Genomic DNA, 25,473 nt, shown 5'->3' on the forward strand with positions numbered 1-25,473 from the left:
GCTCAAGAGTTTGAGCTCTGAGCAACAGCGGTTCGAGTACAGCCCGAGCTGAGCAGCCGCTGAGCTGCCAACAGGTAGCAGGATGGCTCAGCCAAAAAAAAAAAAAAAATTTTTCCTCAAAAAAAAACAACAAAGCATTGAACTAACATAAAGTATCTGCTAAGCTACTTCTGAGAAATGGAAATACCCATTCTTTCTCCCATGTCATCTCACCTCATTCACGTTTGTGCATCTAGCCCAGTGTCTGGCACAAAACTTATTTAATGAATTAATAAACATATGCTCTAACATGGATTGCCTTCCTCTTTCTTACATCTTTGTAGCATCTTCTCATGCGTGAAATTGAACAGGGTCCTGTGGCCAGGAAAGAGCAGTGGGAAAGTGTGAGGATGTGGTTATCACCCTTCTAGAAGATATAATCACTCCTTTCAAAGCAGTTACGTACTGTTAGGAAACTTGCCTCTATGGCAACTCAGTAAAAACAATGCACGAAGATCTGAAAGTTATAAAGCAAACTGGTGCAATGAGCACTATTAAACTATCACTGTTATCTCATGGAATTATGAATTATTTTACTTCATAACACACAGGGTCCCCAGTAACCCTAAAAAAACAAAACAAAACAAAAAACCCAGAAATTATCCTACAATGAAAGGCAAGAATAAATAACAATTCAGTTTTCTCTCTGACCTTGAGACTATATAAGTTTTGATTCACTAATTCATTCTTGCATTAAAAGTTATTTACTAAACAATCATTTTATACATAGTATAAAAGCTGTTTCTCCTTTCTCAAATACCTTTGCTCTTCCTCCCAGCAGAGGGCGCTGTTGCCACAGAAAGTAGATCAAGCACAATGCCTTGCACGCCCACAAGATGGTAATCAAGTCCACCTAAGAGCCTCTTGGTGGCTCACATTGCAGCAAGGGACAAAGCCACTATTCAAAGACCAAACAATACCTGCAGACACTCTCAGGCAGGGCGGCATCCAGGCTGACAGGGCTGCTGCTGTTCCTCTCACTGCTCTCATAGCCAGACTCCATCCGCTGGATGAGGCGAGGGTGCTGCTCTAAAAGGTGAGGCCCGGGCCGTGCTGAGCCCCAGGGCTTGTACTGGGGGCTTGGTCCACCAGTTTTAAAGTCGTAAGTAGGTGGCTTGCTTAGCTCATCTGGTGTAAATTCTTTGGCTATCCAGATCAAAGGAGAGGTAAGAAAAAGGAGAAAGATTTAGCATCTGCCTCAAATCAAGACATAACACCTCCATCCACTCATTTACTGCATTTATATCCCCAAAAGACCCAACATAAGAGTAAACATGTACCTTGCCAAGTCTATCAGAAAACCCAGGTTTCTAAAATACATAAATCAACTTTCTTCAAAAGCCCAATTGTTCCCTAATTATCTCACCTGAATCCTCAGAAAATGGGCTAAGCTGGGTATAGCCACAGTGCTTCCTTTTGTCCTTACTAAAGATACTGTCAATATTCAGAGACTCCCGTTTAGGTCTCCACGTTGGTCGATACTTGCTAGAAGAACTGGATTTTGACTCACTGCTGGTACTCTCTACTTCCCAGTCATGAGAGTGTAAAAGCAGGTTCCTAGGAGGTTTCTTGTCAGTCTGGTCTCCTCTCCCACCACAGGGAGATCCCAGGTTGGTCTGAGAAGCCTGGGATGGTCTGTGATGGATCATATTGCTGACTGTCTCTTTAAAATCCCTTAACCTGCTGGTGCTGCTGGATGGTTTAGAGGCATGCCTAGGAGCCTGCTTTTCTTTCAGTGTTTCTCCTAAAAACGCAAAGAATGAAACAAATACAAATGTTTAAGTGCTCATGGATACCCAGACCCCAAAGTCGAGAAATCCAGGAAAGCCCTTTGAGCAGAAAGAAGCCAGTATGGAGTGCGACAGGAGGGTGATAGAAATCAGGAAAGAGAAGCAGTGCAGGGTGGCTTGCCTTCACTGTGGTAGCCTGAAGCCTGGGGCTCGTCGCCTTTCCTCCTAACCCGGCCAGAGCTCCTCTTGCGCTCTATCAGAGACCCTTTCTTGGATGTGAGTTTCTGATTACATTCACTATCAGTCAGGTGTCCTAAAAGAACAAGGAAATGGGGGTAAGCTGGTAGCTGAGACTGACCTCCGTCCTCTTGAGAACCTAATCTCCCTTTGGGATTCGTGGCAGTGCCACAAATTCAGTGTACTCACGGACTGAAAGCTGTAGGTGCCAAGGCCAACTACTTTAAGTGTAGCAGGAATCTCTCAACAAATAAATGCAAAGAAGCACAAGTAGTTCATGGGAGCTTCCAAATTTACAATGTGTCCAGAGCAATTACCATTCTCAATCCCCCTCATAATCTTTCCCAGTGACCCAAAGGACACATTCATTGGTCATTTTTAAAAGGCGGAAGTTTTAAAGATTGTGTGAAAATGTCATGTACCAATATATTTCCACTCTCATAAACAGAAGACAGAGCTTTCCTTTTATTTATTTAGCAACACATACCAAGTAAAGCCTAATTCCATGACATCTGATTTTATCCCAGGTGCCTCAGCTTTTGCCCATAAGGGCTCTAATTGCGTATGGCTTTAGGACCCAGTTCTAAATCTTCCTTAAATGTGAATCATTTAAAAGAACATGTGAACTTTGACTAATTCTCCTTCCCATCCCCAACCATACTTTATCAAGCTTTACTAACTGCTGGGAAGCCCAGGAGATCTGGGCTTTTTTATGTCACTCGCCTTGCTTTTTATGCCCAGCGTATGTGAATGTGTGAGTATGACGTGACAGCAGCAAAGGTAAGATTCTAAAAGATATGATAATCTAAGGTGCTGGAGGCCAGAACTCAGCAACTGAATTAAACTGGAAAACAGGCTTAGAGAAAAATCCCCTCAGTTCTCAAATACATGGAGAGTTAACAGAAATTTGTTTTCATATGTTAGCATATAAAGATTCTTGTATATATTCAGGTATTAGCAATGTAGCAATGTAGTGATAGGGCTACATATTTTCAGTCAATTACCAATGTGATCTTTTTTTGCTTTTATCTGATCCTTTGCTACCTCTGGACCCATATGAGATTTCAGGAAGGAGGAAATCACTTGGAGTTACTAGACCTACAAATGTTAAACCAATGGGGTTCTGCCACCTCCAGCCATTCACAAACCCTTAAACCTGACTCTCCTGGAAAATACGCCTTATTTATCCTGTGACTTAGCTTATCCCTGGTTCACAGTTTCAGAAATATGGTTTAAAAAAAAAATCACATTTTGCAGTAGTCATCTAAGCAATAGTCATCAAAAGTAACCCAGCAGGAATCTGACCAAACCTCTAGGTCCAATTTACAAGAAATACAGAGCACAGAGAAAAAGGCTAAAGTTTACTCTAGGGACACAATCATCAAAATTTAGAATGTGGGGAATCTACAGGACAAACTACCTAGTTCTTCAATATTAAACTGCAAGGAAAAAATAGGGGAGAAACCTACAGATTAAAAGAAACGCAAAAGATGTATCAACCCATCGCAATGTATAGACCTCATTTGGACTCTGAGTCAAACCAAACAAACAAAAAAAATTAGGTCATTTATAAGACAACTGGATATTTGAACACTCATTGGTTATTTAGTGGTTTTAAGGAATTACCGTTAATATTTTTAAGTGTGATAATGGTTTGTTTAAAAATTGATTTCTTATATTTTAGATAATACAAAATAAAATATTTATGGAAAAGGTGGTATATCTGGGACTTGTTTCAAAATAATCCAGGAGTGGGGGAAGTGGGTAGAGAGGTACAGATAAAAACAGATTGGCCATGAGTTATAATTATTGAAACTGGGTCATGGGCACATGGAAGGGGCAGTACACTATTCTGTATTTCTGTATACTTCTGAGTATGTTTAAAATTCTCTATTTAAAAAAAAAAAAAGCCATGCACAGAGTATAAACCACCAATCTCCAGCCATGAGCTCTAATTCCCAAGTCTGTAAGTGTATGGGCATTGTTCTAGGCGATGAACTTTCCATCTCAGCAGTCCGTCACTCACTGTTCTTCCTTTTATGCCCTGTACTGATTTCCATCACTAACACGGGCATGCTCTCCTATAGAACAATAGAAAAACGTAAGACTGTCCTCTGCCTGGAACTCACAATAACAAACAGGCTAGCTTTCATTCTGTGGTGCCTCTGCCTTTAGGAGGCCTGGCAAGGTGATGAGCAGGTGGCCCCTTCTCTCAAACCCCTTCACTTGGGACAAAGTCTGGCAAAAGAACGCGATGAGGTGCAAGACTACAAGAGTTCACTGGGGCACTATGAGAAGGGCAGGGATCAAGAGCACAGTGGGAGGAAAGCAGATTTCAGAATAAACAATCACGTCGTTAATCCATTACAGCGGTCCTTACTGCTAGGCTGCTGTGGACAGGAATGGGAGCAGTGGAAAATCATCGTTCATTCAGAATTGCGTTGCTCCTTTTGATCCCACTCAATTACCCAAGTTCTGTGCCTTTCTCCCTTTGCATGACAAACGTTTCTGACTTTCCCCAGTTACTTTTCCTTGGAAACCCTCTACGCAGGAACTGAATCAGGCAAGCAGGATCCACTCCGTACATCCCTACCTGTGTCCCGACTGCTCTGAGACGTGGAATCATTCTCCACATTATAGATGACTGTTCCCTGAGAATCAGAAGAGAAGTGACTGACCACAGACTCATGGTGGGAGTGTTTGTAGGGATAGGTCTCCGCTGAGGAATCTGTTCGAGTATCACTTGAGATGGAGGGCTCCCTCCCTGAGGGAAGGAGGAGACACATAGGCAAAAGTAAGGAGAGTGAGAAGGACAGTGATAGAGAGGGGCAGAGCTGGACGGCAACAAAGGTCCGTAAGGCAAGAACTTCCTAGACGAAGGGTGAGAAGGATACACCAGAGCCATTCTTCCCAGCACCCAACTTCCAGATAACCCAGACATACAGACAGTTCCTCCCACTCCTGCCCCTACCTTGCTGAAGCCCTCACTCTGCCTGCCACTGTGAAAAACTGTGGGGCTTTTAGAAAACCTATGGGGGGAAAGTGGAAGAAAGGAGAAAGTTGTGAAAAGTAAGATCTATTTAGATGAAGAGTCCCAGGCCAAACTGGCATACATAACCTCTATCCCATAATTTTTCTCCTACACGGCCAGAAATGTCACTTTAAAATTTTTAATGGACATTATAAGCATTTTTAATATCTCTGAAAAATTATGGGGCTGTTATTTATACTTTAGGGTGAATTAGTTCCATCAGACTACTTTCCTCTAAATGCCTAGCTGAGATGAGCACAACAGTGGAAATGGGTATTTGACTGAAGGAAGAAGTAGAGCAGGTCTGGGTGAGGTTATAAGGGTGGGAAGAACACCAGTTACTAAGCAGGAGGGAGGTACAAAAGGGAGGGAAAAAGATTCCAAACACAAGTGTCTTCTCTTTCAAAATCATACTCAGGGCCAACCCTCAATCTAGAAGTGGAAAAGAATATTTCTTTTTCCTCCTTTTCAGAAATCAAGCCAAAACCATTAGCGTTATATTTCTAACATATTATGAGCCTCTGTGGGCTAACCTGAGACTTTAGCCATCAAACTGCAAATTGTTTCTACAGAAAAACATAACTTAAATTCCAAACAATTGAATCAGAAGCGAACAACTGATTCATAAGCTGAGGAATATCATACTGCACTTGGCATTTTAAATAAATATCTCTCTTCCCTAACAATATGACTAGCGGTAATTCCTATCGTTTCTCTTGGTCTTAACAACTCACTTAAGTCACTGTTAAATTGCTAGTAAGATCAGTCATCTTTATCAATATTAGAAGGTTACATACTGAGGTTTCCCTCACAAACTTGATATCTCTGTCTAAACCAACATATTTCCTTCTCACTTTTGAACTGGGGCCAGGTGATGTAGGCAACACATTCTTGGAGGCTAAAGAAAACCGAGCCTGGCACAAGCTGGGCTTCAGCATTAGTTGGCACTTCTTTCTTATCTCTAATGAATCCTCCTTCTCCAAGCTAGGCTATGTGCTAGGCTCATGATTCAGGACAACTCCCAAATATGAGTCCAGTGATCACGTTGGAGAGAGAAGGGTAGAGGTAAGAGCTAGGCTGCTCACCTGAATCTTCACTATCGTAGCATGTCCTGCTGTATGACTGGAACTCGTCTTGGGGAGGCAGGTCCTGGGTGGACACTGGGGTTCCCTGGGGGTCTGCATAAAGCAGCAGCAAAGGCTGATAATGCCCCTTGATGCATTTGGTCACCACATCCTTCCATTTGGGCCCAATCTGAACCAGAAACAACCAGAAGAACATGACAATTATACTTCATATCCACAATTCAAAACATATCTTCCTGTTCTGTTTTTCTAAAGAAAATAAAAGATAAAAAGACCAGAATTGGATAAACAGACAACAAAAGGGATCTTAGACCTAAACTTAATGAATTTTTGGATAAGTGGTTTTTTTGTTAAATCCTTTTAAAAAGCATTAAAATCCTCTAAGAGATAGGAATGATGAATAAAATTACATTTATTCCCATGAAACAGCAATTCTGCTCTAAAATATGAATAAAAGTTCTCAAAGGTGAATATACTATATATGAGGGGACTTCACCTGCCTGTTGATCAATTTCTTTTCACAGACATCAAATTAAAGCCCTTGCTTGAAATCTGCATTTCTATAATTTTCTTCTAAACATTAAAATCCCTTTTATGAAGCTAAAGAACAGACAGGAACTCTATCACAGACTGCCTTAGAATAAATGACATTCCACTTCAGAGTTCATACATGGCAGAACATAAAATGTCAAGCTGCTTAGAATAGACAGCTGACCCTTTCGGCCTTAGCTTTGTGCTGGATTCAGTGCTGCCATGGCAGTGGAAAGAGTGACCGAATAGCCATGGAAACAACAATCCAATCAAATCCCTAAAGTCCCCCTCTCTTAAGAACTTAACTAGTCACATTCTTAGATGGTGTGCTCTTGGAGTCAGACAACTAACACAGTTCTTATTTCATAATAGAACTATTTCATAGTTCTTATTTCATAATGAAGTAAATTTATAACTCAGTTATCATTATTTTAACTAAAACATATTTATATGCTTTTACATACAAATGTTATTTAATATCATCTTATAAGGTGGGTATGATTTTTCAAATAAAAAACTTAAGCTCAAAGAATTTATATGTTGCCCAAAATTACAACAGCAAAAAAGAGATGAAGACGAGAATTAGAGAATTTGACAGACTTGTATTTGTGGAAGATGGTGCTTAAAGTCCGTGGACTGGTGTAGATTATAGCCTAAGCAATCTCATCGTTGTTAACCAAATCACAAGAAGCTTCCTAACTCATGCAGATCACCTAAGCTACTTCATCCACAGACTCAGTGGTTTAGATAATACCAACTTTCCAGCTTTAAATATCCTTATCATAGCCCTATTTTCTCTACACGACCTCAAAACATGTTACTCTGTGATAGGGCACATCAGGGAGATAACAATCAGAGAATAATGTATAGCAGCCTAAAACAAAATATTACCCACTAATAATTCTAAGATTTGAAATTCTAAACTTTGTACTAACCTTATAACCTAATTTGAGGCATTAGACTGTTATCGCTCAAATCAACCAATTGACACATTAAAAATAAACACTTTGTCAACTATAAATATAGAATTGTGCTGAATGTCTTTTAAGGGCATTCAGATAAAACAATAGAAGATATATTCATCCTATCCTTGAGGAACTTGCCATCTATTTGGGAAGACAAGACTGATACTCTCATAAATCCAACAGATAGGCAGACAGACATTAAAAGTATGAAAATGAAATACTAAAGACACATAATTATCCTTCACTTTCTTGTTGCAGTCCCCAAACACTTCAAGAAGGGCTTGAATATTCCTACCTCCTTGACATGAGCATCATCGAAATACATCCATTTGCGGATCTTTGTTTGGAAGAAGAATGTAGAATAATGTTTGCCGTAGTAGCAGATCATTCCTACTAAGTACAGTTCAGACTGCTTGGCTCGGTCATCTGTTACTCTGTAAAACAGCTGTGGGGAAAGAAGAGAAAGGAAAGAATAGCGACATACTCAGCTCTCACTTCATCTCTCGGCAGACTCCACTGTTTCTTAAGATACTGACTTGCTTCTCTGCCCTTCAGTCTAAGGTTTTTTGCTAGTCCATATTAATCATCAGAAGTAAACCTAAAGGGCCGGCCGAGTGGCTCAGTTGGTTAAGAGCTCGCTCAGGAATACGAGCTCTAAGCAACAGCAGTTCGATGCCCGGCCTGAGCTGAGCTGCCACTGAGCTGCCAACAGGTGACAGGATGGCTCAGCTAAAAAAAAAAAGAACCTAAAAAGGCCAAATGTAGGGTAAAGCAAGTAAACTGGTACGGTGGTGATGCTTCTCCATGCCTTTCAGTATTTTCTTACTGGGGCCTATTATAAGAGGAGCCAGGAAAGCTAGAAAACCAAAAGCAAACCAAACCAAAAACTCGCAAGTTTCAAATGTTATTTACCAGCCAGCACTACAAATATAACTTTCCTGCTGAGACCCTAAGTAGCGGGTAAGAAAGACTTTAGGAAGAGCAATATCAGCATGCTGGTTGTAGCATTTCAATTCCTAGATGTCCAGCACTGTCTGTCCTAGGTGCTAGGAGAAATACAAACAAAAAACAACAACAAAAAATTGAAGAAAATGATTCTTGACTTGAGGCACTTATTTGGCTGAGGAAACAATAAAAAAACTAAAATAAAACTAGAACAGCAGATAATATATAGGCTAGAGGATTTTAGAAAAAGGAGACTTGGGCAGAAGACCTAAAATAAGATCCCAAGTCGTTCATGTGTTCTCAGTCATGGCTTAAAGGTAATAAAAAACATGGGTTCTCCTTAGTCATAGGACTACCCCGAGTAAAGCAAGCAAAAAGGAAACCGCAGAGTTTCTGCTCCTTCTCTTGAATTGAAGGAAAACTCCAGCTGTACCCTCACTAGGGCATGGAGCTGATAAGGTAAAGACCCCAGGTCTGATGTCTGTTTCCCTGCCTATTTTCACACATGGAAAACCACTAACCCACTAAATTCTCTTCCAAACTACTTCATTACCTTCTCAACATACTGTGAATTTCATATTCTAGGGCTGAAGTCACCCAACTTTCACCTCCTTCATCCCCCAAAGCAGCTCTAGTTGGGACTGCTCATTTTTTTCTTTTTTTTTAAGATTTTACTGGGGAATTGGGGAAGGGGAACAGACAAGTTGCTGGGGTTTTTTTGTTGTTGTTGTTCTTCAGTCTAGTTGTGGAGGACTTTGCTTTACTGGCCCATGTTGGTATTATCATTGCGCTCTTCCTGGGTGAGGCAGTTGCTCACCGGCCATTGGACGGCCGCTTGCGGCAGCTCACAAAAGCTCACGCCAGCTGCCGGCCAGCCCCACTACAGCCTACCAGTCGCTGGCGACTCAAGGCAGCCCAGGTCCAGGTTGAGCTGTTGTTCATCATCTTAGCTGTAGAGGGCACAGCATCACTGGCCCTCATGTGGGATCCAAACCGGGGCCCTGCTGCTCAGAGCTGGCGTCCCAAGCCAACTCTTAATCAATGCGCCACTCGGCCGGCCCAGGACTGCTCACTTCTGCGACCTTACTATCTCCCATGGTCAAATACACTTCCCTACTCTACATTGGATACTGACTCTATCAAGTGGTTTTCACCAGTAGCTATGCTCTGCCCATCCTATCAAGGACAAAGTCATCCCATTTCTTATGAAAAGCCTTTGCTGCCTACCCAAAGGAGGTATGTGAGCATTATATGCATTCACATGTATGTGCACACACACAGCAGTGCCCCCTTATCCACAGGGGAGACGTTCCAAGACCCCCATTGGGTGCATTAAACTGCATATTGTACCACACCCTACATATGCTATGTATTTTCCTATACACATATACCGATGATAAAGTTTAATTTATAAATTAGGCACAGCAAGAGATTAACAACAATAACTAATAATAAAAGAGAACAATTATAACAATATACTGTAATAAAAGTTATGTGAATGTGGTCTCTCTCTCTCAAAATCTTAATATACTGTACTCACCCTTCTTCTTGTGATGATGCAAGATGATACCATGCCTATGTGATAAGATGAAGGGAGGTGCATGACGTAAGCATTGTGACGTAACTTTAAGCTACTATAAGGGTTACTTGAACACAAGCACTGTGATACTGTGACAGTCGATCTGATAACTGAGAAGGCTACTCAGTGGCTAATGGGCGGGGAGTGTATATAGTGTGGATACACTGGACAAAAGGGATGGTTCATGTCCCAGGCAGGAAGGAGAGAAAATGGCATGCAATTTAAAACATGAATTGTTTATTTCTGGAATTTTCCATTTAATATTTTCACACCATGGTTGACAGTGGGTAACTGAAACCACAGAAAGTGAACCTGTGGATAAGGGGTGACTACCGTACACAAGTATATTTGTCCAAAACTCTATAATATTTGTCATCTAGGATATACCTTTGTGTTCAGTGTTCACGCCCTGGAGCAAGGCTGAAACATAAGAACTCTAAGTCAGAGACACTCACATCTCCCAACTTGAGGCAGGTACCCAGGCTGTGAATAACATCCTCTGCCAAGTCTGAGTGGTCTGAGTCCCAGACCAGTCCGATTGTGATAATCTGGGGCGCATTCATCAGCACACGGCGAATCCGAATCCTCTCCCCACAGTTGCTCTGAAATATATACGAAAGGCTAGTTTGACATGTTTCTGACGGGGTTCTGCTTCAATTCCACTAATCCTAGCGTTACCCGCCCCACTCCAAACTCCACCCCTGACTTCACTCACTGGGCAGTTTCGCAGATCCCCCATGGTGCTGGCATTCTGCAGCAGCTCACCGAACATGCTTGGTGAGGGTTTTTCACGTCTTTCCAGCATACAAATAGCCTGATTGCTTCAAGAGGGAGAATACAAGGGGATGATGGTGTGAGTTACACAGAGTTATAACTAAATCAAATAAATTATTCATGCAAACTCCTAACTCACATGTTAGATTTTTTCCCACTGCCCACTACACCAAAGCCCCCTGTCCTGACAAGCCTCGGTATTCCACAAACACAGTGAGTGCCTCTGCCTGCCCTAAAAAATCCAGCACTCATAGAATCCTCATCCCACCTCCCACTTTGCTGGCCAGAACTGAGTCTAAGAGGAGGGGAAGGATGGGAGAGGAAAGAAGGAGAACAAAGGTTATTTTTAAATTACTGTTTAAGTTCCTACAATAAAGCAGACTCAAAAGTAAGGATATAAGCTATTTGGATGCCTTCAGTTAAAACCCAGTCAACTGAAGGAGGGCCTAAGGGCACTGTAAGACTTACCAAAGGGAAGTGGTGGAGATGTAATGCACCATCTGGATAAAAGGCAGCGGATCAGAAGTGGCGCCACAGCTGGTACATACACACTGGGCCCGGGAAGAAAAAAACAAAACCAAGCAGCCATAGTCATTAACTTGTTTCAGCATCCATTCGACCCCCCACATCCCAGGATAAAGGGTTCTTGGACAAAAGGTCTAAGAAGTGATGGGGATAGAAATCGGGTTCACCTGCTCAAACAACGTCATTGCAAATTTCTGGTGGGAGATGCAGTGTTGGGCAGTACATATATCCTCTTTGGTTTCATCAGCAATGTGGAAGTGAATTCTCATCAGCAGGTTTTCCTAACAGGGAAAGAACAAAAACGGTATATAAAGAATGCTTAACAGATACATGTACAAATTAGTTGGCAGTTTCTTCGGAGAAATAGCAATCCTCCTAGAAGGTAGGAATGCCTCTGATTTTTTTTACCACTTTAACTTGAAATAACTAAAAATTTTCAGGAAGTTTCAAAAAACACTGTATAGGAAGTCCATGTACCCTTTACCCAGTTTCCTCCGATGGTAACATTATGCGTAACTACAGTACAATATCCAAAGCAGGAAATGGACATCAATACAATCTAGAGTTTATTCAGGTTTTACCAGTTTTACATATACACTCATTTGTGTTTGTGTGTACTTCCATACAATTTTATCACATGTAACTACCACCACAATCAACATATAAAACTATTCCATTACCATAAGCTATCCCTTTATGGTCTTACCCACCCAATTCCAACCCTAAACCCTCACAACCACTAATCTCCAATCTCTATAATTTTGTTATTTCAAGAATGTTATATAAGTGGGATCATATAATATATAACCTTTGGATATAGTGGTTTTTACTCAGCACAATTCCCTATAGATCTATTCAAGTTATTAGCTAAATCAAGAGTTCATTCCTTTTTACTGCTGTGTAGTATTCTATACGTGTGGAAATGAAACAGAGCCTGGTTGGGACCCCCACAATAGAGATCTTGCAAGGTCCCTGGCCTCGCCCTCTCCCTGCCCTAAAGTTTAACAATTGATCAGCCCCCTCCCTGTGATTTGAGCTTGGAATGTCCCGTGTCCCAGTTCCCTGCTTTAGATAATTACCCTGAAACTTATGCTTGCTTACTAGTCACAATACCCCTTGCTTATGATCACAATCTCCATGGCTTAGCATTCTTCCCAGGTTACTGCCACCACTGCTCCTGGGTTGATGACCACGTTGGAGAGCCACATCGCCAGAGGGGAGGCTCCATACGGACCCCCAGAACCATCACTTGGGCTCTGGAGGAATGTCCAGATTTTGCCTTAAATATCCCAGGCTGGTCTGAGAATGTGAAGGCAGTTTTGGGAGGTGTTAACCTGCTGCCTTCTCACACCACCGGTGCTCTGACAATAAATGTTTCTTCTATGGCCCAACTCCTGTGTCGGTCTATTGGCTGAGCAGCGCAGGCAACTCGAGCCCCCTGACTCGTTTGGCCTCCAGTTTTAGAAGTACCACAGCTTGTTTCACCATTTACCCATTAAAGGAATTTAGGTTCTTTCCAGTTTTTGAATAAAGTTTATGAATAAAGCTTCTATGAATATTCACGTGCAGGTTTTTGTATGAACATACATTTTCATTTCTCTGGGATACAGGTCTAGGAATGAAACTGCTGATCATATGGTGGTTTGGAGGTTTAGTTTTTAAAGAAACTGGCAAACTTTTCCAAAGTAGCTTTACCATTTTTACAATCCCACCAGCCATATATCAGCGATCTAGTATCTCAGGAGTACCTCTGCTTTTGGCCTACGCCTTACCCTGTAATAGGATGTATATCACTCTCTGGGTTTTTTTAACGGGTGCACAAAGAGAGACTTTTGAAGGTTGCTGGATAGAACCAAGAGTTCAGAAGAGTTAGATTCTTCCACTAAAAGTTACTGTGAGAAACCTAGGTACCTAAATAGCACATTACACTTGTACTAGGAACTCAGTTATTCTCTGTTTAATTATCTTTAGTAATGCAGGAGTTCTCAACGTGTGGCCCCCACACCAGTACATCAGTATTAACATCACCCAGGAACTTGTCAGAGATAGATATTCTTGGGTCCTGCTCCAGATCCATTGAATCAGAAATTCAACGGGGTAGGGCCCAGCCACTTGTATTTTAATGAGCCCTGTCTCCTCTGAAGTGCAATGGCAAGCACAAAACTACCCTAGGCCTGAAGGAAAAAGAATATACCCACGAGGCAATTCATACTGCATTAGAAGAGATACCCTAGAGCTCTGAGAAACTAGGGAAATTCCTAGTTCTAACTGTAGAGACCAGAGGTAACCAAGTAGAGCAGCCAGTCCCTGATGGAGACCATCCACAGTCCCGCCCCCTATCAAAGAGAGCCAGAGGGCAGCACTTACAAAGCACTCCGCAGCATCATCCATGATTCCCAGCTGGAAACGCTGTTCATCCTGGAAGGTCTTTGCCAGAGCACTGCGGAGAGTGTCAGATGGAAGCACTTTTTCACTACTACATTGAAACTGGTTAAAGATTCCCTGTAGGGAAGAGGTTAGACAAGAGGAAAAGCACAAGGCTGTTATTAAGCTTCTACACATCCCAGTCTGTCGTGCTAGCATCTCCACGCTCATAGCTATGGAACCAAATGTACTCCCTACTAGTTGATATGCTTGCAGTTAGTTAGCAATAAAAAAGTGAAAAATCGAGCGTCAGAATAAAGGCCATGATGCTCCTCTAATAAGAATGAGGATTGTTGCTCTTCTATTTGAGTGTGATACCATCGAGGATATATTAGGAGAGACCATTGTCATGAGTCATGAGTTAATCTCATTTCCTCTGTTACAGATAGAGGTCTACAGTAAATAAGGATAAATTACACAGAAATGGATTGGCAAATTATTCTCTGGGGGCTGATTCTATGAAAATTGGCCCCTCTCTTTTAAATTGTTTACCTAATATAAAATTACCCAAAGTACAACGATATAACACCTACATGTCTAACACTGAGAAATAAACATTCCATCATTTTTACTTCCAATCTATAGATAAAGCTAAAGTCCCAATTTAAGGCCACCCACTCTCTATCAGGCACTCACCATCACAAGTTTGTTGCATAATCTTCTGTTTTGAATACTTTTATATATATACATATAAACACTATGTATTATTTAGAAATACATACACACACATACTTTTGTGTGTGTGTACTTTTTTGTTTATGTACAAAATATCACAAGGAATTTTACTTTTTAAAAAATTCAGCAGTTTTTGAGATCTACCCATAATGACACGCGCATGCACATACACACATATACACACCCAAGTGGCACCTTAGGAGCTTATCTATCTATGGCCTGTTATTACAGTGAAGACACAGGAGCACCTCTTTGTTGCAATCTTCGAAGACCAAGCTGAGGTACAGAGGGAATATGCAAAGCAGTTCCTAAAATATCTAAGAAAACGTGAGGGTAAAATCTGCCTTCCGGTGATTAAACTCATGCTTTACGCAAAAGTACCTGGATAAACAGAAGAGGAACACAGGCTATCTGGAAGACCAGCTTGTATATCATAAGAAATTAGAAATGCCCAGCAGAAAGACATTTAAAAGCCTGCTGAAGTGTCAGATGGAGACTTGACACCTGAAGGCAACACAGCAAGTCTCCCCACTGCAGTAGGACCCAAAGTCAGCCTCTTAAGAGTCACGTTCTCCACTTGAGAGAAGACTGCCTCCTTATATAGCATCCTATTCCTCATTATTGTGCCTACAAATGAATCTGTTTTTGCATTAAAAATATACACATGCACCTGGTTTATCTCTTTTCCCTGCTGCATAGTATTTTATCAGGTGACTATGCCACATCTAGTTATCCATTGCTTTACTGAGAGACATTTTGGCCATCTCCAATTTTTTGCTATTATAAAGACGCTATGCCAGCTTATACTTCCACCAGTGCAGGAATATAAATAAATTTCCCCATATCCTTGCCAACAATGAATACACTCAGACTGGTTAATTTTAGTCCATCAAACTACATTTAGTTTTTCTAGGTCTTCTGTGAGTATTACTGTGGCAAAGATCTTATTCCAGTCTTCTGGTGTCTTTTATGTGCAGCAGTTTTTTATCGTGGTGTAATTAAATGTATCTGTCTTCTCCATCTTTACCTACATTTGAAACAATGACGAATGTGATGTCCAGAGAATGGAAACAGAGCGGCAACAAGTGGCACCTGGCTTGAGGCGTCCTTCTCAGGTGGTGCTGGGCCTTTCCCACAGAGACTAGAGTGTGCTCCCTGACAGCACATGGCCCAGATTCTCACTGAGCCACCCAGATAAACAGCTCCCTCAACAGTGAGTTACACATCAGTGCGCCAAAGACTAGAACTTGCTTGAAATTCTTGTTAGTAATTTCTTCATATAAAAAACTCCCAGAGTTATTTTTCAGACTTACTAATGAGACCACTTTGTAAACCTACCTATGTGATCTAAGAACAGAAGGCCCCACCGACCTAGAATGGTCTATTCTTTTTTTTTTTGGGGGGGGGGGGGGTTGGGAGAGGGGAACAGCATTGGGGAATTGGGGAAGGGGAACAGACAAGTTGCTGTCCTTTTGTCGCTTCACTGGCCCATGTTGGTATTATCACTGCGCTCTTCCTGGGTAAAGCAGTCGCTTGCCAGCCATTGGACGGCCGCTCACGGCAGCTCATGAAAGCTCACCACGGCTGCTGATCAGTCCCACTGCAGCCTACGCCATCACAGGTGACTCACAGCAGCCCAGCTCCAAGTTGAGCTGTTGTTCACCATCTTAGCTGTAGAGGGCGCAGCATCACTGGCCCTAATGTGGGATCCGAACTGGGGCCTTGCTGCTCAGAGCTGCCGTCCCAAGCCAACTCTTACCCAACGCGCCACTCGACCGGCCCAAGCGAAGATATATTATTAAGTCCCCCCTCTTCTTTTTTAAGCAGATAAAGAGTTACCTAGAAAAGGTGAAGCTTTTTCTTAAGGTAATATAATTGGTTAGTTCAAAATGGGACTAAACCTTGTTCTGCTCATTTCAAGTCGGAACTGTCTTCCTCATGTTACTCTCTTACTTGATTTGCTGAAAGAAAGTCACCTCAGTTTGGCAAAATTTAGTAATCACTATAACTATCATGTTCCCACCCGCTCCTCTTAATTGTTAGTGGTAAGACATTACTGCTGACAAAGGCTCTATCTCTACAGCAAGGAATGGATGAGGTTTGGTCCTTTGTTCAGAGTCCAAAATTAGTTCCAAAACAAACTAATAGGAAATTAGTTCCAGGAGAATTCTGTACAAATGTGATAGTTGCAAACTACAGTCCCTTTAGTCCCAATGGGTTTCTTCAAGAAGCCCTACTATTATTCTAAGGCAGCAACAGTTCATAATGAATTAGCTTCTCTCCCATGCATAGCACTAGTTATGCTACCATTCCAGAGGGAATTAAGAAAACAGTCACTCAAATCACATCCTGTGTTCTGTGGGTCAGATGACCCTGTTTGAGAAAGGGCAGGGCTCCAAGGAGAGATGGCACAGAGGAACAGTAAAGAAAGAGCGTAGACTCTGGAACCAGACTATCTGGGTTCAAAATCCCAGCCCTGTTACATACCATCTGTATGACCTTTGACAAGTTACTTTACTTCTCTAGGCTTTAGTGTCCTCTTTTAAGAGGATTAATAATAGCATTTACCTCCTCAGGCTATTTAAGGATTAAATAAATTATCTATCTATCTATCTACCTACCTACCTACCTACCTACCTACCTATCTCTTAGACTAATGCCTGACAATACAAGTACTATCTGTTTGTTGTTATTATTATATTGGGAGTCATTGTAGGTTACTAAGGAGCCTGTCACCGCTGACCTATGCTGAAAGTGGGCCTTGAATCAGAAGTGCTTCTCCCTTGAGCTACCTCCCCAGCCTCTAAGATCTGAGAGTAGGGACCAAACTCTATTCTGTTGCTCCTATTCAAGAGAAGCAGATCTCCCGTGACCTAGATAAGAAGGGTTTCAGCACCGAAGGGGAAATACCTAAAGTAAGAGCTCTGCCTGCACAGACCATGGCTATCCAGCAACGAGGCTGGCTCTTGTGTTCAGCGGCATCTTTTCTCACCTCTTAATTACAGGCACCTTTCTCCATACACACTAAATCTGAAGGCATCAGAAAAGCCTCGGCCTGCATCTTCTTTATTTTCTTATTTCAATTCTTATCAGCCTAGCCCAGCTATTGTTAGGAAGAAGCAAGCGCATCAGGGATGAAGCGGCCTGAGCCCACCCAGCATGCATCTGTGGAGCCACAGCTCTGGAAGAAGCTGTAGCACAAAGCCCCTCTGTTAGGGCAGCACACTAACCCCTGTGTGTCCCTCTCACATGAGCAAGGGCTGGAACGGGCCTCCTCCTGTTCCCTTTTTCACCCTCCTCCCACCTTTTCCAGAGGGAGATCCTGTTCACACCAAAGAAAGCCAAGAACATTTAGTTCAGCAGTAAGAACAGGTGGCAGCACCAATAAGGAACAAAAACTGGTATTCTTCCAATTGCTGACTTCCATGGCAGGGAGGGAGAAAGGGCAGGAAGAACCAAAACCCAGGAATTTTCCCCTGTGGAGTCCCTGATGGTTTCATTTCAATAAAGAGAGAAAACCCACCTTTCAGGTTTCTCTCTGCTCTTCTTCACAGGTCTTCCTTTTCATTCTCAGGAAAAGGCAAATTACTTTTTGTCTGTTAACTATTTTCTTGGGTGCAGTGCAAAAGCAACAGGATTTTAATGACTAAAAGCAGGTGCTTCCCCACCCATCTCTCTTGGATCAAGTAGCAAACAATTCTACCCACATGAGCACATAACTATTTGGATTAGCAAAAACCATGTAAATAAGAGAGAAGTACCATAAAGACAGAAAGTCTTTGTGCTTTGGCATCTACAAATGCAGCTGTTGCTTAAGTTTTAGGGCTTTTTCCCCCCTAAAACACAGATTTTTATCTTCAGGCAGGTAACAGTTGTTTATTTCTCTCTTAGAATTCCTCAGCCTTGCGTCTAAAAGAAGTCATGAGTAGAGAAGATGGGGGTCAAGGAACAGGGTTGTCACTAAATATGATGCTTTATGGGCCGGAGTTTTTTGGAAAGTACCCTCGTCAGCAGTCTAACTCATCCCTGAGAGGTGTCAGCAATACCTTCTGCAAAGGCATGACATACTTTCGTGCACCGCTATATTCATTTCTTAGGGTTTCTCTTTTTGATCTGGGCTTCCCAAATCTCTCATCATTGTGGCTCTCATATTTAGTCCTTTTCTCCACACCTCCTGGAAATCATAGACCTAAATAAATCATAAACCTAAGTGTAACCAATCAAGCCTGTCTGTAAACACAGCACTCTGAAAAGAAGATAAAGGAACTAATCCTAATGACTACTGGAAAAGAGAACTTTCACACTAGTTTTGTGTGTTCAAAAGAATGTTGAGCGTTCTCTTTCAAGAGGGGAAAGAATTTGTAACTGTTTACCATTTTGGCACTCAAAACAATAATGTTGGATTTTTAACATTAATTGCAAAAAATTTCAAACATACACAAGGGTGGACAAAATAGCAAAAGAAACTCCTATGCACCTATCATCCATCGTCAACATTTGTCAACCAGGGACCAATCTAATTTCATATATCCACTTACCCACTCCCATATCATTTTGAAGCAAATGCCAGATAGTATTCATCTGTAAATATTTCAGGATATTCCTCTAAAAACTAAGAACTCTTTTTGTTTAAAACATAACCATAATATCATTACAACACCCAGAAAAAAGGAATGATAATTCCTTAATATCATCAAATAGCCAATCAGTTTAACAGAAATGCTTGCTCCGACTTTGGGGAAGGCAGAGAACAGCTGGCTAGTTTCTCCCTTGGGATTCTCTAACCTTATGTGTACAAATAGCTACCGTCTGGATTTCCTGACTAGAAAATTACCCAGATATCCTCTATCGGTCCCTTTAAATTAAATTCAGTTGTCAATGCTGTATCTCCCCATGAGTTTAGGGGGTTTTTTGCACCCAGTTCATAATCCAAAGACTTTCAGTGGTCTAGTTAAAGACCATCATAAACTACCTAGCACACTCATTCCTGCTACCTACAAAAAACAGATAGATACCCACATACACACAAAAACAGGTACAGAGAAACACAGAGACTAAAAGACACTGAACAGAGATACACAGAGGCAGAAACAGGTCAGATTCACCAGAGAATGGTATTGCTTTTAGTGGAAAGCATATACTAATGCAGAGATTTTATAAAATATAACAATCAATTTGCTAATTTTTGCCAAGATCAAAAATATAAGACCTGGGCTGGCTGAGTGGCGCATTGGTTAGGAGTTGGCTTGCTCTGAGCAGCAGGGCCCCAGTTTGGATCCCACATGAGGGCCAGTGACGCTGAGCCCTCTACAGCTAAGATGGTGAACAACAGCTAGACCTGGAGCTGGGCTGCTATGAGTAGTCGGCAATGGCTTAGGCTGCAGTGGGACTGCAGTGGGCTGCTGTAAGCTACCGTGAGCAGCCGGCAGTGGGCATAAGCTTTCATGAGCTGCCGTGAGTGGCTGTCCATTGGCCTGCAAGTGAATGCCTCAACCGGAAAGAGCGCAATGATAATACCAACATGGGCCAGTGAAGCGACGTCCTCCACACTGAAGAACAAAAGGACAGCAACTTGTCTGTTCCCCTCCCCCAATTCCCCTGTAAAATCTTTTTAAAAAAATTTTTTTAATGTTAAAACCTTATAGATTACTAGCAGTATTCAAATCAAATTTTAACTATCAACACCATAACCGCTTAACTCAACAGGGAAATGAAAAGGGGAACCAACCATTCTGGACATATACAAATATTTTTAGATTATATAAGTTTCAGGTTCTGCCATAAACTCTGGAAAGAAAAGAATCATGATAATCTACTCTAATTTTCCTTGCAGTCATACCCTTCTATTTAAAATTCTGAACTCCAAATTTTTAAAAGGATAAAAGACTCAGATTTATATTATCCAAGTTATGTCAGTGGTTAAATTTGTTGAAAATATTTAGGTACAGCCTACCAGGACTTTAAGACTAAGAAGGCTTAACCAAAAGATCACACTAATATGCACGTATCCAATAGGAAAGCAAACAAGGGACTTCAAATCAAGTAGATGATATGTGCATTAGACATAAGGACATACCTTCCTTATGTAGGGCTGCTTATAACTACCTAAAATTTCCAGGGAACATACTAGAAATCTAATTTCTTGGTTTAAATAATGAGTCCAGGATAATGGGTTTATTACTCTTCTCTGCTATTGGCTGTGACTACCGGACAATGAAGAACCTTCCATTCCTATAATCTAAAAAAAAAAAAAGAACTGGATTGATATGAATGATGAGTAATTTCATGAATGATGAGTAATTTTTTATAGAATTTTACTCCCTCTGAATATGCTTCAGTACCCAACAGAGGGATCGCTACATAGAATACACTCAAAAATATTGAGGGATTTCCCTAAATACTCAAATTTCTTTGAATTAACAAGTTGGCAAACAGCAGAACACAGACTTTCCCGCCCCTTCGGAACGGTCTTACTGCACTACAGATACAGACTTACTACATTCCAGGTCACCTTATACACAAAACCCTATTTCCTCCCCACCTGCCCCCACCACCACCACTACCATTCCCTGGCTTTTATGCCTTATGCTAGTGTTCTTAAAAGAAAAATCACTAATTGACAAGATTTATTGAATTTAATCAATCAATGCAGCATTCTTCTTTGCCTATAACAAAAAAACACTCTGTCCTACATCCTGGCACTGCGCAGCCTCCAGCACAATCCCTGGAAGGAGAACAAAATCTCTGTGGCATACTAAGTACAGAGGACGGATTTCCTCCCCTGGACAGAGATAAATAAATAAGCCAACACCAAAGTAAAGTCATACCCTGGGGGTTGGGGGTGTAAGAGTGGATTCAATATTAATAATAAATAAGAGGTCTGGGCTACAGGGCAGGACAACAGTTTAGGACAGGAAAAACCTTTTAGTAACACCAGATAGAAATAGATTTGGGGTTTTAGGAGGGACAGGGTAATTAGTACACAAATTTCTTCTATTTGCTAAGTCAGAGTTGAAAAGCATTGTAATTCAAAGTAAGCAGAAAGACACACTGAAACAAATTCCTTTTAATGAAACCCATCATTAATAATTCCCATGCAAGATTTTGAGGCTGAAATTACTTTAAGAACTTAGTATCAAGTAATACAGAAAAAATTTTTAAAAAGTACATTTTGCAAGACCAAAAGAAATGGATTATCATTAAGTATTGTGTACAAACTATCAAAAAGCAATTGTAAGCACTGGATACAACATATACAATGGAACCTGGTTAAAATCACAAAACACAGGAGTATTGACAGGGATAGAGCAGAATAAAAAAACAAAATTATTAAACAAAGGCACAAACCAAAAGGTATTCACATAAGGCCAACAATAAATGCATTTTAAGGGTTGGTACATGGTAAAGTAAACAACTGGAGAAAAAGCAGGGATACATATCTTCAGTCAGACTTGAAAAGGCAAATCTTTAATCCAAACATCAAATTAGGGAAAGCTGTATAGCTTTTGATTCATCTAGGAACATGTTTGTGTTTCTTTTTGTCCTTAATAGTGGGTTCTAGGGCCGGCTAAGTAGCTCAGCTGGTTAAGAGCTCGCTTGGGAGCACCAGCTCTGAGCAGCAGGGCTGCGGTTCGGTTCCCACATTGAGGGCCAGTGACGCTCGCCCTTTACAGCAAAGATGATGAACAACAGCTCGACCTGGAGCTGGGCTGCTGTGAGTCGCTGGCAACCGCGTAGGCTGCAGCAGGGCTGCAGTGGGCTGCCGTGAGCTACGTGAGTGGCTGGTAGCCAGTGTGAGCTACCGGGAGCTGCTGTGAGTGGCTGACCAACCACCGGCGGCCGATTGTCTCACCCGGGAAGAGCACAATGATCATACCAACATGGGCCAGTGAAGCAACGTCCTCCACAACTAGACTGAAGAACAAAAGGACAGCAACTTGTCTGTTCCCCTTCCCCGATTCTCCAATGCTGTTACCCTCCCCCCAACTCCCCAATAAAATCTTTTAAAAAATAATAATAATAATGGGTTCTAGAGCTAAACAATTATGCTCCAACATAAAGACTTTAGACTAGAGAATTTGCAAGTTTTTAATAGAGTACCTCAAATTCAGGAATTTGGGAGTTTCCTGTTTTGAAAAAAAAAGCGATGAAATATGAAATTTGCATAACAAACAGCATTAAAGAATGCCAACAGATCACGAAGTACCAGCAAAAAGGAATTCTTACTGGCCTCATCAAACATCCTCTAATTTTTAAATAGGAGGCAGAGCAAAAATATATACAGAATTACACCCACTGAGAAAAAATGTAGAGAATTATACCCATATTGTGATACCCCAAAATTGACATGTAACCTAACCACAGGATACCAGGGAACTCCTCTGCTGACGGAATCCCAGGCTTTCGCTCCTTCAGCAGATCTTCCCCATCGTCAGCTCCCTCATCCATCCCCCATACATATCCCATCCTTCCCTTACTAAATGAGGCATGAAGGCCTAGATCAGCAGACCTACTAAAAAAACATGTGAGGCCAAAAATCCCAATATGAAAAATCCCTATTAAATAAGACAAGAGTAAGAGAGCACAAAAGGCAAAAAGGAAAAAAAAAAAAAAAGCAAATACCCCAAACTCCATAACTAAAATCCAAGAACTACTGAAAGAATATATGAACCCAGGAAAGTTAAGTGTTATTACATGGTGAGGAACACCGAGAGGAAAGAAAAGCTGAAAAGCTGAGCCATCTTCCCCAAACTCATTCAGCCAGGTTACTAAAACACTGTAGAGTCAAACAATCATGGATCTAGACAGAGATCATACTTTTAAAACTTCATGAAGAAGATAAATTTCTGAAATGGAGTTCTAAAAGGTGGATGTGATTTGGTTTAAAAGGGATGTGTTATTGTTTTGTTTGTTGTTATCCTATTGTTTGGGGTACCAAGGGATCCAGGCAAAGTGAATGACATCTGTAATGCCTAAGAGGTAGCCACAGTAAGTGGCTATCATAGCCGAAATGGAGAGTGCCTGGGGAAGGAAACATAGCGAAAAAAGAAGTATGAAATTAGTTTTTCAAATGTCTGTAATCATGCACTTTTAAATGAGCCACTTAAAGGTTTTAAGAAGGGAATAACATCAAAATAGCACTACAGAGTATTCTTAGGTTGAATACTAAGAATACCAATGAAGTAAGAGATACTAGAGATAGAGAAGCGTTCTACTGGCAATAGACAATATTCTTTTTACTAAAACAGTGGGCAAAAAGACTTATTATTAGAAATATCATAGACCAGAGAGGAAGCATAAAGAGAAATGACAACCTCTGCGGCAGAATTGAGGCAATTTTCAGTTTTTCTCTCTACACATTAGTGTGCTTTCCAGAATGACTGCAGTACTTTATATTTATAATAAAAATCATCATCCAAATAAAGAACAAATATTTTATATATATCCAAAGAATAATAAATAAACGTCCATGTGCCCAACACCCAATTTAAGAATTGGAAAAATTCACAATGAGTTTGACTCCCCAGTTGATCCTTCCTCCTCCACCTTCCAGAGGTAACCACTATCATGAATTTTGTGAAAATATAACCCTTTTCTCTACAGTTTTATCACATGTATATATCTCTGAATAATATGTGTAGTTTTGCCTGTTTTTGATTTGTATATAAATAGTATCATAGTTTATGTCGTCTTCTGGGACTTGCTTTTTTTCATTCAATGTAATGTTTTTGTGATTAATCCAAGTTGATATATACATTTTCACTACTATATTATATTTTATTGAGAACAAACCATAATTTTTTAATCCATTCTATTATAGTTGGGGTGGGTTGTTTCCATTTTTCTGTAATCACATAAACTATCACTTTGAACATTCTCAAATGTATCTTTTGATATGTGTGTTTCATATGTACAAGGAATTTCCCACAGCACTTATCTACAATCATAGCGGAACTACTGAGTCGTAGGGTATATGCTAGTTCAGTTGTACTGGAGAAATGTAATGACAAACTGTTTTCCTAAGAAATGGTATCAATTTATATTCCAACCAGCAATGTATGTAAATTCTCATTATTCTACCGTTTAGGTAACAGTTTTATCTGATTTTTGAATTTCTACTAATCTGAAGAGTATGGTTTAATTTACATTTCTTAGATTACTAAAGAGGGTAAGCATCTTTCATATGCTTAAAGGTCATTTGGGTTTCCTATTCTGAGAAATGCCTGTTTATGTCTTTTGCCCATTTTTCTGTTCACACGTTTATCTTTTACTTATTTTTTATAGGAATTCTCTGAAGTTCTATGCTGGATACCAATCCTCTGTTGGTTATATATATTGCAGATATTTTCTCCCAGCATGTAGCCTTGTGTCTTTACTCTCTTTATGGAATCATCTAATGAACAGAAGTTCTTGAATTTTTTGTAGTAAAACGTATCAATTTTTTTGACGTTATATTTTTTATGTCTTATTGTGAAAGAGAAACTGTTCCATGACGTGACCACTTTCTCTCCCACAAACTGGACCTGGGCCGCAATAGAGGTTGCTTTCTGCAAACCGCCCTTAGAGACTGATCATAATTGATGTTCATTCTGACATAAATCAGTACTCCTCCCCTGCCTCCTGCTGTGTGTGGTTCCTGGAACAGGTTGTTGTCCTGACCTGGTCAAGCATGTAAAATCATTTCCCCATACCTGGTAGCATTCACATACTAGTACCTATGATTATTCCCCCCATCCTTACCCTATATAATTATTGGGCTCCTGTCAAGCTGTATGGGGATACATGCCTCATATGTAAGTCTCCCTTAAATTGTTATTAATTACCAAACTGGAGTAGTCAGCCTCTTTCTTCCGTCTTCCCCTGCCCTCTACTTATGGAGATAGATTTTCAGTCTCGGGGCTTTTCTCTGGGTCTGTGTGTTCTAACACCTATT

At 40.9% G+C, this 25,473-nt stretch overlaps 1 protein-coding gene across 1 annotated transcript in view; it reads right to left on the reverse strand.

The window, feature by feature from the left end:
• USP54 (ubiquitin specific peptidase 54) overlaps nucleotides 1–25,473 on the reverse strand; it is a 147,361-nt gene that overhangs the window by 45,990 nt on the left and 75,898 nt on the right. Inside the window, exons 4-13 of the mRNA XM_019624685.1 lie at nucleotides 13,809–13,943; nucleotides 11,609–11,722; nucleotides 11,385–11,467; nucleotides 10,858–10,963; nucleotides 10,598–10,744; nucleotides 7,914–8,063; nucleotides 6,123–6,291; nucleotides 1,951–2,082; nucleotides 1,406–1,783; nucleotides 955–1,185 (exon numbers count right to left, since the gene is read on the reverse strand). Coding sequence (XP_019480230.1) covers nucleotides 955–1,185; nucleotides 1,406–1,783; nucleotides 1,951–2,082; nucleotides 6,123–6,291; nucleotides 7,914–8,063; nucleotides 10,598–10,744; nucleotides 10,858–10,963; nucleotides 11,385–11,467; nucleotides 11,609–11,722; nucleotides 13,809–13,943 — 1,645 coding nt within the window. The remainder of the gene's footprint in view (nucleotides 1–954; nucleotides 1,186–1,405; nucleotides 1,784–1,950; nucleotides 2,083–6,122; nucleotides 6,292–7,913; nucleotides 8,064–10,597; nucleotides 10,745–10,857; nucleotides 10,964–11,384; nucleotides 11,468–11,608; nucleotides 11,723–13,808; nucleotides 13,944–25,473) is intronic.

The sequence above is a fragment of the Hipposideros armiger genome, unplaced genomic scaffold (genome assembly GCF_001890085.2).
Source record: "Hipposideros armiger isolate ML-2016 unplaced genomic scaffold, ASM189008v1 scaffold_15, whole genome shotgun sequence".
In the NCBI taxonomy this organism is placed as follows: Eukaryota; Metazoa; Chordata; class Mammalia; order Chiroptera; family Hipposideridae; genus Hipposideros; species Hipposideros armiger.